Source organism: Procambarus clarkii, chromosome 22 (genome assembly GCF_040958095.1).
Source record: "Procambarus clarkii isolate CNS0578487 chromosome 22, FALCON_Pclarkii_2.0, whole genome shotgun sequence".
Classification (NCBI taxonomy): Eukaryota; Metazoa; Arthropoda; class Malacostraca; order Decapoda; family Cambaridae; genus Procambarus; species Procambarus clarkii.
This window is the reverse complement of record NC_091171.1, coordinates 28,878,893-28,891,756: the sequence shown is the minus strand read 5'-3', so window position 1 is coordinate 28,891,756 and position 12,864 is coordinate 28,878,893. Positions and strand designations below refer to the sequence as shown.

At 36.8% G+C, this 12,864-nt stretch overlaps 1 protein-coding gene across 1 annotated transcript in view; it reads left to right on the top strand.

Annotated features, from left to right (window-relative positions):
• Nucleotides 1-12,116, top strand: part of LOC138367483 (uncharacterized protein PF3D7_1120000-like) — a 13,373-nt gene extending 1,257 nt beyond the window's left edge. Inside the window, exon 2 of the mRNA XM_069329150.1 lies at nucleotides 11,581-12,116. Coding sequence (XP_069185251.1) covers nucleotides 11,581-12,116 — 536 coding nt within the window. The remainder of the gene's footprint in view (nucleotides 1-11,580) is intronic.
• The last annotated feature ends 748 nt before the right edge of the window (nucleotides 12,117-12,864 follow it).

Sequence of the window (12,864 nt, the reverse complement as noted above, 5' to 3'; positions counted from 1 at the left end):
TTTTTGGGCGTAAGGCCTATAGCAACCGAAGGGTAGTTATAAAGGCCACCAGAATAAGGCCAATCGACGACTTGAGGGTTAAAGAGGTCACCACAACAGCTTAGTGATTAATTAGCAAGTTTAGTATTGGACTTAAAGCCTATCATTATCTGAAGGGTTATTAAGGCTACCACAATAACGTACTGACCAACCAGAAATCAATAGTTTAGGCCTGAACATGGCACAGGAGCAAAGTAAACTCAGTCTATATTCACCGTTAAGAAGTGTACTCCCCATCGGTGTACACGAGAAAGAGTTTTTAGGTTACATATAGCTTGTGGTTTATGCAGGCTTGTCGTACATTTGAGGTTCGCGTTTTCCTCAATAGTGAAGATTGATGATTTGATGAAAATTATCTGTGATCTTTTGCATTGGCAAGTGCTGACGGATGTTGGGTAAATAGTCTCCGACTTTTGAATAGGTCAGTCATGGTGCATTGGTCACGGTGCTTGATATGGTAGAGTGTTTTGAGCGCCAGGCTGTCTAGGGTCGAATCCTTCATCGAGGAATAATTTTTCGGTTACATATGGCTAGGTGGTTTATGCAAGTTTGTTATATATATATAATATATATATATATATATATATATATATATATATATATATATATATATATATATATATATATATATATATAAAATATTTATATATATTTATATATATATATATATATATATATATATATATATATATATATATATATATATATATATATATATATATATATATATATTAACCTAAATGGGGGAACCACCTCTGGTGCAAGTGTAGGGGCCCATAGCCTCGGAGAAGAAAATAATGAGTACTGTGTGTGTGTGAGAAAGCTGCATGAACGCTCAAGCCATATATCACTAAGAACTCTTGACCTGGCCAGGATTCGAACCCATGCCGTCCAGGATCACCCCTAAACGTACACAGTACCGTGACCACCGCACCAATGATCGTCTTAGACGATCATTGGTGCGGTGGTCACGGTACTGTGTACGTTTAGGGGTGATCCTGGACGGCATGGGTTCGAATCCTGGCCAGGTCAAGAGTTCTTAGTGATATATATATATATATATATATATATATATATATATATATATATATATATATATATATATATATATATATATATATATATATATATGTCGTACTTAGTAGCCAGAACGCACTTCTCAGCCTACTATGCAAGGCCCGATTTGCCTAATAAGCCAAGTTTTCATGAATTAATGTTTTTTCGACAACCTAACCTACCTAACCTAACCTAACCTAACTTTTTCGGCTACCTAAACTAACCTATCCTATAAAGAGAGGTTAGGTTAGGTTCGGTCGTATATCTACGTTAATTTTAACTCCAAAAAAAATAAATTGACCTCATACATAATGAAATGCGTAGATTTATCATTTCATAAGAAAAAAAATTGAGAAAATATATTAATTCATGAAAACTTGGCTTATTAGGCAAATCGGGCCTTGCGTAGTAGGATGATAAGAGCGTTCTGGCTACTAGGTACGACATATATATATATATATATATATATATATATATATATATATATATATATATATATATATAAATATATATAAATATATATATATATATATATATATATATATATATTTATATATATATAACAAACTTATATATATATATATATATATATATTTATATATATATATATATATATATATATATATATATATATATATATATATATATATATATAACATTTGAAACTCGCTTAAAATAAAGTACGATGCGACATATTAAACAAATTAAATTCCACCAAATATCCTTATAAATTAGGTGCATCTTATACGCCGGTAATTACGTTATATTCCTCTGTGTTTCTGATGCTCTTGACCGTACTTGAAAGGCGATTAACCAAGACTAATTGAGAGGCACAAAGTAGAGCATTTGCTAAATTGTTGAGATAAATCTTATCCTTTCCCAGGATAAATATTGCGTTCAACGCTGACTCTACTGTTAATCAAATATATGAAGTGTTATATTAGCTTTTAACGTGATTGCTTTTTTGTTTTATAGAATAATGCTTCTCGCATATAACGATTTTTTTTATTAGAGCTTAGTATTATTTTTATTAGCCTTATAATAATAATAATAATAATAATAATAATAATAATAATAAAAATAATAATAATAATAGCAATTATTATTATTATTATTATTATTATTATTATTATTATTATTATTAGCTGTACCCGGCCACGCGTTGCTGAGCCACAGCAACCTTCCCTGTCCCCCAGTCCTCCCCCACCATTCCCCTCTCACCCGTCCCCTCGTCCTCCCCACCATTCTCCATTCCCCCATCTCCTCGCCCCCACCATCCTAAACTCCCCCGTCCCCTCGTTCTTCCCCACAATTACCCCCCTCCCTTGTCCCCTCGTCCTCCCCACCATCTCAAACTTCCGTCCCCTCGGAAGTTTGATCTGATTTTCCCATCACTGAAATATAAGAAAAACAGTTAAAAAATGAAATAAAAAAGTAAAAAAAATAAACTATACTCACAAAATGAACGGTATGGTAAACAACACAGTTCAATTCCAACACAATGTCACACAAAATAATTCAATAGAAAATAAAATAAATCGTAATCTGTGAAAATAAAATTTATTATTGAAATCGGAAACATTGAAATGGAATTCGAGACATATTTAGTACGGCGAACATGTTACTATTATGTGCAACAGATGGCGCTGTTTTTCAGAAACGCATGTTTTTACCTGTCACAGGGGTGGCATCTATATAGTAGATGTATAAAAAAGACGCGCCTATTCGAATGCTACGTCGTGTCATAATTCCAAAACAATCGGTGAAGACTTTTTGGAGATTACAGCGTGTGTTGCTCTTACGTCCAACAGATAGAGCTGTTAAAAAAAATAATGTTTTTTCCGGTCACAGGTGAGGCATGTATATAATAGATATATATATAAAAGACGCGCCTATTCGAATGCAACGTTGTGTCAAAATTTGAAAGCAATCGGTAAAGAAGTTTTGAAGATTTCCCTCACGTGAATAAAACAGTTTTTCAGAAAACGCATGTTTTTTTTTTTTTTACCATCACAGAAGTGACATCTATATAGAATATATATAAAAACCTGCTCGGATGCGAATGGAACGTTGTGTGAAAATTTCAAAGCAATTGGTGAAGAACTTTCGGAGATTAGCGGTCATGAACAAGCGAACATTTCCATTCTTATTTATATAGATTATAATTGTTATCCTACTTATTATTATTGTTGTTATTATTATTTTATCCGTTTTTTTCTTTACTTTGCTTTATTATGCTCCAAATTTCCTGTCTATGTCCACAACGTGTCATATTAAGGCAGGATTATGTATACCTTTATTTTAAGATCATTTAGGCTAGGTAGAAACACTATATAGTTTGTGTTTTCTGGTGTACATTCTGCCACAAGACATTAATCACGAGAAAATGTGTTGCTTCGTGGCATGAGAAAGGTTTATGTTATAAATTAAGCAGAAGGGGGTTCCCTGCCATGCTCGGGAGAGTCGGTTTCCTGCCCCCAACTTTCCCCTTCCACACCTTTTCTTTCCCCCTTCTTCTTTCCTATCCCCTCTCCCCTTCCCTTCCCTCCCCTTTCCCCCTCTCTCCTCATTATTCATTAATTCCATTACTTTCAACTTTGAACATGGAATTTTTCGAATGGAAATATGTTTGTAAAATTACCTCTGGAATCATTCAATGGTTCAGATATGGTGATGATATTTTGTGTATTTAGTCTCTAAATGCAAATTCAGATGAATTTTTAGATAAACTTAATGAGCGTCACTTCCATAAAATTTACTAGTGAGACCAATATTGATAAATTTTGGATATCCTTATTCACAGGGAAGGATTTCACTAATGTTTAGTGTTAACAGAAGGCCTATGAATAATTTATTTTATATTAATTATTTCTCAAGCAATACATGCAATGTGAAACAATATTTTTTTCCCGATGTACCTAAGAGCAGCTCGGATTGTTAGCAAGAATTCTTGGATGAGGAGTTAAAGAATATTGATTCAATTGGTCTTCAGCTTTGTTATCTACTATGTTTTTAAGAGGTTTGCTGTAGCAAATTACTTTGTACATATTATAACAAAATAGCCACTAAAGACACCTTGCAAGCGGAACTTATTGCAGAAGGAGGAAAGATTCGAGGTAACTACAGAAGCATCACACTGTTCCCCCGAGGTCAAAGCGGCATCTAAGAGCCTCTGTGAGAATTAGGTGATAGTCGTCAGGAGAGGTGACAAGTCGCCACAATACGTTATTCTTAAAAAAGACGAATATCTGGCAAAAATGAATCTCATACTTTCCGACCAAAACTAAATTCCAAAGGGTAACGAAGGACACTACAGCCGAATTGAAAACGAAGGCAAACAGATAGATCGAAACTGTGAACGCCAAGAAATCCGGACTCCACCTGCCAAAAGTTGCTGGGGAATACAAACCTGGGTATGCGTATGGGAATGTACAGACCCACAAGCTTGGAAACCCACTCCGGCCAATCATCAGTCAGATACCCACACCCACATACAGACTGGTACGGTTCCTCCATTAAGGAACAAATAATTAATGTTCCTCCATTAAGGAACATATAATCTCTTCCCACAACCAGACCATCACCAGAGAAGTCTTAACAAACAACACAGAAATCATCGATAGATACAGCGATAGCAGGCGGCTTAACGTCTGCGAGGCACTACACATCAAGAAGTCAACACCAGCAATCAACAGCTAATTAATACACAACTATATTCTACCCACCTCAAGACTCCGCTCCAATATAGAAGCATCAAGAAATATGGACCAATAGGCTTTCTACAATCACTTCTATTCAATACCCATTGTTTCGTGTTCTGTCTTGTGTTGATGAAATTAATACCTTATTAAATACCACCTCACCCCATCCACTTCACTCAAATGTAGATATAAACAAATCGGAGATGTGTAAGTTCTATTCAGTTGTGTATGTTTAAACTAAAGTCTTTGAAAATGTAATAAGTTTTACGAAACGCGCTATATATATATATATATATATATATATATATATATATATATATATATATATATATATATATATATATATATATATATATATATATATATATATTCTTTATATGTGTGTGTGTGTATTTTCATACGTTAAATGTTATTACGCTACTCTTGCGTTATCATTACTGATCCAGTAAAATTTATCACCCATTCACTACTGGCTCGTGTGTGCCTAGCTGTGATCCATGACATATATTATGCAATTTCTACTGACTACGTGGTACTGATAATAATATTCACGGTCTTAAGGCGATAATACTACTAATCCACGGATTAATGAGCTAAATCTTTCCTGTCTTCTCTCCCCTAACGAATTTATGGATTACCTTTAATGATCTACTTTTTATGATAGTCTTAACTGTATTATTTCCAGTGTACATTATTAGAATTAAAATAGCCACCGAGAGTGCTGATTCAGTGCACTGATATCACTGGCCAATGACTGTACTTCTATCTGACTGAGTATGTCATTTGACTGAAAACTGTTATGGGCTGTGAACTTAGTTCATCAGTCTTTGCAATCTTGATATATCTTAACAATACTATTAACTCACCCGATGAATATGAACATATTTCAATAAATGATGCCAATTTGGGCCTTTTATGAAGTTAAAACTCCCACAGAGAAGCGTCAGACCAAGGAATAATGAATTGATCGCACCTTGCATCATCTCTACTCCAATACATTCATAATTATATATATTTTAAACAGAAATGATAGAGTATTTTTTAATTGTGAATGAAAGAAATCAATGCCTTTCAAAGCTTCTGAATGGAAGGATTTTTTTCTTCGTGTTATGGAAATACATATAATTTTTTAGAGCAGAAAACTTTATATATGCTCATGAAATATGTAATATATATTATATCGTTTGCCAAGAAGGTCAGCACATGCTACACTTATCGTGGTGATGGGCGACTTTACCCCGAAGTTAGATTATGTTAGATTAAATTAGGTAGGATAAGTTTGGAATTGTCGGATTAGGGTAAGTTAGGCTTGGTTAAGATTGATTAGGCTATGTGAGGCTCAGATAAGATAAGTAAGGTTAAGCTAGGATGAATAAGTCCTGATCAGATTGTGGTAAGTTACTGTTGCTTATAATAAGTTATATGAGGCGAGGTTTGTTAAGTTATACTAAGATTAGTTAGGTCTGATCAGATTATGGTACGTTTGGTTTGGCTAAATTAGGATAGGTAACGTTATGTTTGACCACATGATGCTAAGTAAGTTTAAGTCATTTTAGGATAGATATAATTCAAATTCAAATTCAAATTTTTATTCAGGTAAAAGTACATACATAGAAGATGAGTTACAAACATGAAGTTGAATTTACAGATAGAGCTAGTACATACAATACCTAAAGCCTGTAATACGCGTAGCGTTTCGGGCAAATAGTGTAGTGTAAGGGTGGCATCACTGTTTGTCTCCGTTGCTTCACTAAGCTGCACAGTGCTCTGTTGAAGACCGTTATGCAGCACCACGCTTGTCGTACGCAACTCTTGCTTCACGTTAGGTTCAAACAGGTTTCCTCATTACTGCTGGGTTAACAGTGGCAAACAATTATCGATATGTGTCCACTATGGGCTATTCATGCCCGTGTTACCTCTAGTGGTGGCTTAATCTTGATCAATCAATCGATCTGCATCAAGTCGATTAACCGTGTTCAGGTCTCAAACCCTGCCAAAAAAGCTGTCGTATAGAGAGAAAGTTCAGTTGACGACTTGAATCAAACTTAACTTAGTGGGAAGAATGGACATCTTCAAGACGAATTAGTGTTGTGCTTCACTTCCTGAGTCACTCGTATATTCTCTTGAATGGCGCAGTTAGCGAAATATGGAGTAATTATTTAGCAAGGAGATATGTATAGGGCACTACCTTCCCAGGATTATATACACCGAGAGATGTAATTCATTTAGCTATGTTTACATTCTCGGAGTTTACGTAAATCCTCGATTATGTTAGGGGGCTATAGTATTCTTGCTGATTAACCATGTTTAGTAAACTATTGTTGAGGCCTTAATAACACCCCAGATATTGGTAGGCCTATAGGCCAAACCAGTCTATTTATTTAGTACGTGTAAATCAAGGTGAGAAAGAATGCTATTCAATAATTCACACAAAGACACACTGATGTTCACTCGGATTGCAAAAGTTTTTTCAACGAACAAAATAAAATCGAAATGAAGGAATTTACACACTTAAAATTAACTTTAGTTTCGCGTAAAATCACCATAATTCAGCATAACATTTTTAACTAATGGAAGTATAATTCAGGAAAGGAAGAGGGTGATAGCCAGAGCGATTTCATACTGGTTCAAGCCCCAGCGAAGGACGATTGACTAGGCACCAATCCATAACTGTTCACCCGTAGTCACCCAGTAATAGTTGGGAACCTCGTTGTATGCTGGATTGCCGGTTGTGTTCAAGGGATAAATTATATTAGGGTAAGGCTTACTATTAGCTATGGGAAGGGAAACCCCTAAGCCTGTTAACATAAGTCAGACGCCGTCTACTCTCGTATTCTGCTGTTAGGAAAAGAGGTAAAGAGGGAAGGGTTTTCACGTCAATACCTTATATCATTATACATTAGAGTGCCAACATATTGATAACTATAGAAATAAGGAAATAAGTAGTGTACCACATCAAGTTATTTGAATGTGTAGTAATGGTATGATTGACTGAATACTTAGGAACTACAATCACTTTTCCCAAGAGTGTTACACTTATATGCTTTCTTTATTATATTAACCTGAAATGTTAAATGGGATTCTTGTACTGTGATTTATGGATTTGTCCTCACTGGATTTGTGCGCCCCTTGAGGGCCTTGAAGTAGAGGAGGTAGAAATAGCCTAAGCAGCTTTATCCCTTAGAGATGTATTTTTTTGTCTCAATAAACGTACTTGAACTTAAACTTGAAGAGGGAAGGTATCCGATGTAATGGAAGATGTATTCAGTATCTTGAATTCAATAGTTGAATTGAATAGATGAATTCAATAGTGCATGATGATTTATAAACTGTTGTGGTCAATATTTCAATGTTGATAAACTTGAATTTATTTTAATCGTGAACTTTGAAATTACCAATAACTCGAAATTTTGAATAAAGGTATATTTACGACCTAATTAATTTTAATAATACTAGGACTAAATCTTAACACCTAAACCATAGTACAGAAACTCTATTGTTAAACATGAATACATAGGTTAAATTATGAACAAAGATTAGAATAAAGAATAAAACTGAAACTGTGGAAGCAAATATAATTATGAATACAGGTATTAGAAGAGTATATCAGGTAAAGATATGGTTAGTGTTATAGAATTGAGAAAATGGGAAAATTACATTATGAACACCAAATGAAACCCAAGTCCAAATTTTGAGGAACAAACAATGTAATAAACGAGTACTCAACGAGGATGTAGGATACTGTTTCTCTGCTGCTCTCTCTAAAAAAGTAAACAATTTGTAAGATGTTTTTGCTCAGTACGGTAGTTGCTCTGAGGCACGCGGAAGAATACCTGTGAACCAAAGGAAAATATGGATCTTTTCAAATATTTTCCTTAATGTCACGAGTATTTATATATAGAAATAAGGTAAAAGGAGTATAAGGTGGTAGCAAACTTCCTTGTAGAGTGTTCGATTTCTCTCTCTCTCTCTCTCTCTCTCTCTCTCTCTCTCTCTCTCTCTCTCTCTCTCTCTCTCTCTCTCTCTCTCTCTCTCTCTCTTTCTCTCTCTCCCCTACCTCTCTCTCTCCCCTACCTCTCTCTCTCTCTCTTTACCTCTCTCCCCTACCTCTCTCTCTCCCCTACCTCTCTCTCTCCCCTACCTCTCTCTCTCTCTCTTTCTCTCTCTCCCCTACCTCTCTCTCTCCTGGGTGTCTCAATACAGCCTTTCCCAATATTCCTAGCACTCTACATTTTGCTTTTATTAAATCGAAGCCTTACGGGCTTTGTAGAGGATATTAGAACAGGGGGGGAAGTTCAGCCCCGGCGCGTCACGGTGGTTTTTATTCTAGGAAACATAAGTAAATTGTTATTATATACAATGATGTTTACCATATACTTGGAGATTGCTTTAGTCAGATGCACTTATTTATTAAATTTTGGATGTTGTCCTGGGCAGAAACACTAGCTAATTCCAGAGTCGGGGAGAGCCTCGGCCAGATGCACTCTCTAATACCGGATTTAGGGGTAAACCTAAGGTAAATGCCCTCCATAATGCCAGATTTGTAAGGTAGTTCTGTCAGGATAAATTGGTTTTTGACAGATTTGGAGGTAGGTTAGGTAATCATCATGAGAAACGACAAAGTGAATAAACCACATAGCAAAAGATTTAGGGGTAGTTCAGACCACAAGAATTATCCTCTATACGCTATAATTAATATATCTTTTCAAGCATATTTACCCTCTCCCTTTTCCGTGCTTCCTCTCATTCTCTGAAGTTCATATTCCCAATGATGCCTTCCCCACCGTGCTGGCTATCTCCTTTGTCTCACACAGACTCTCTCATCTTGCATATTTAATGGACCTGGTCCTCCTCCTCCTCCTCCTCCACTTCTTACCTGTGGTCCTACCTCCCCCCCCTCCCCTCCCCTTCCCTCCCCTAATCCTCATCTTCCTCCCATCTACTCCCCCTTACCCTCCTATGCCTCCAATCCACTCCCTCTTCCCCCCCCCCCCCCCATCCCTCGCAAGCAATAAAGCCCAACTTGAAATCTCGACTTTTTCTGAAGATCGTATCACGCTTCGCCGCCAGTTCCCATAATTTTTTCTCCAGATAATCTTTTGTTGTTAAGGAGAATATATATGATTGTAAACACTTACGCTAATTAATGTTTGTTTTCTTATTGGTTCTCAGAGTAAAATACGGCGAGGTTCAGTGAGTGGGGCGGGCTCTTAGACGCTCAGGCTGGAGGGGTTTCTTACGATTGATGAAATAATAAATGGTAAATAATGGCGCTCCTGAATTATAAATTCGTTTTATCTATGTTAAAATCTCGAATCGAAGTGTATGTTGTCAATGAGTCACATACTAGAGGCGAGAAAGTTGGCGACATGAACCTATTTCCGCGAGCTGGTATCCAAGATGAACAGAAACGAGAGAAAAAACTACATGTATTTTCATTCTATGCCACTAACTAGGCAGCCTGTACTCCTAAAGTTTCCCAACGCCAGGAAAACGGTCAAATTAAAGTTCCCTTTATCCTAACCTACCAGAGGACCCAAAACAGAAAACGGGACAGTATGTCACTCCCGCGAGCCGCTTTATTTTTCTAGTACGATAGTGTTTGGCCTTATGTAACGAATACGATCGAAATACGACGTTCTTTGTAATAAGAGAGGATGAACTAGGACGGGTAGAAGGAAGCCCTAACTATATCGCTTCATCCTAAACAATTATCTTGGTCTAATGGAGGGGTAGAAGTATCTATCGTCCAGTCTAATACCATTAGACGGGACGATAGATACCCGAAGTTGCTTCTAACAATAATAGTATTGAGCTGTGAAACTCAAACTGTTTAATAAATGCAATCAAAGTCGCCAAGAATGCTGAAAGATGTACAGGTTTCTGTAAGTTGTTGCTTGATATATCCTCGTCCTGATGTTATGGCTGATATTCTGACGCCGACTTCACGTCGGGGGGCCTCGTAGCCTGGTGGATAGCGCGCAGGACTCGTAATTCTGTGGCGCGGGTTCGATTCCCGCACGAGGCAGAAACAAATGGGCAAAGTTTCTTTCACCCTGAATGCCCCTGTTACCTAGCAGTGAATAGGTACCTGGGTGTTAGTCAGCTGTCACAGACTGCTTTTTGGGGGTGGAGGCCTGGTCGAGGACCGGGCCGCGGGGACACTAAAGCCCCGAAATCATCTCAAGATAACCTCAAGATAACGTCATAAAGAATGAGGTTATAATGAGACCAAGTGGAAGAAATAACACTATAATGATAACATAAGAACAGAAGAACATAAGAACATAAGAATATAATAACACTCGATTGTAAGAACATGAGAACATGAGAAAGTAAGAACATGAGAATATGAGAATATACAGCACATTCTCTCGAGCGTCTACCTACCTTCTCTCCACCTTGTATAGCTTCCGGGGTTCTTTGGCGCTTCGGCCCGGTCTCCGACCAGGCAGCGTTACCAACGTCACTAAACTGTTCGAGAGGACCAGTTAAGAATATAAGCACATGAGAATACGATTACATGAAAACATAAGAACATGAGTAAATTACATGAGAACAAAAGAATATGAGTAAATAACATGAGAACATAAGAACACGAGAGCACAAGAGCATAAGAACATAACATAAGAGAGGGGAGAACATGAAAACATGAGCACAAATGAGAACATATGAATATAAGAACATGAGAACGAAATAAGATAAAAATATGAAACCATAAGAAATTACAACCGGTGACACTGCAGATGGCCTGATAAGTCCACCTGAAGCAACTCAATAATAGACCAGGTGAAAACAGCGATAGACCAGGTGAAAACAGCAATAGACCAGGTGAAAACAGCAATAGACCAGGTGAAAACAGCAACAGACCAGGTGAAAACAGCAATAGACCAGTTGAAAACAGCAATAGACCAGGTGAAAACAGCAATAGACCAGGTGAAAACAGCAATAGACCAGGTGAAAACAGCAACAGACCAGGTGAAAACAGCAATAGACCAGTTGAAAACAGCAATAGACCAGGTGAAAACAGCAACAGACCAGGTGAAAACAGCAATAGACCAGGTGAAAACAGCAATAGACCAGGTGAAAACAGCAATAGACCAGGTGAAAACAGCAATAGACCAGGTGAAAACAGCAATAGACCACGTGAAAACAGCAATAGACCAGGCGAAAACAGCAATAGACCACGTGAAAACAGCAATAGACCAGGTAAAAACAGCAATAGACCAGGTGAAAACAGCAATAGACCAGGTGAAAACCATAATAGAGCAGGTGAAAAACATTTCACCAAGTCTATTTGTGACTGATTCAGACTTGTAGTATAAGACTCCACAGAGACGTCAGCTCATTAAAGATCAAAGCAACCAGAGGTTAGTATCGCTGGCTTTCCATATAACTTCGACGTTTCATCAAAAACAAAAATTTGGGCTTCTTCAGGAATATACACATGATTCAAAGGACTCAATTATATTCAAATTACATGCAAAACATACATATATATAAGAGTGGGTTCATCTCACTCTATAGTTAAGTGTAGTCCTTAAATTCTGAACTATATTGAGGACTACAGATTACTTGCTGGTTGAAAGTTTTTGGACATAACATCAAAATAAATTCATTATATTTATTCAACCAAAAAAGTTAATATAGACAGTTACGTCGCTCTCGTTAGACAACCATTAACTAAAGTTAAACATCAATCACTGGATCTTATACTTCGTTTCCCTTTACGATTAAGTAAAGTCTTAGAATATAAATGCCGAGAAAAGGTATCCTCCCTTAATCAATGTTATGAAAAACTTGCTATTTGGCTTATATGAACACAAGAATCGAGGTAACTGCTGAAGACCTATTTGCTCATCCATCGCTACTCCTACTTATATCCACCCAAATGCATTCCTATATATGTCTAACTATTTCATATATTATACTGCAGTATGGAAACCTCCGCTCTTTTCCATGACTGTTACATCTAGAAAGGGCAGCTTCCCATCCTTTTCCATATCGTAAGTGAAACGCAGCACGGAACTCTGCTCAAACGCCTCCTTCAGCTCCTGCAGATGTCTGA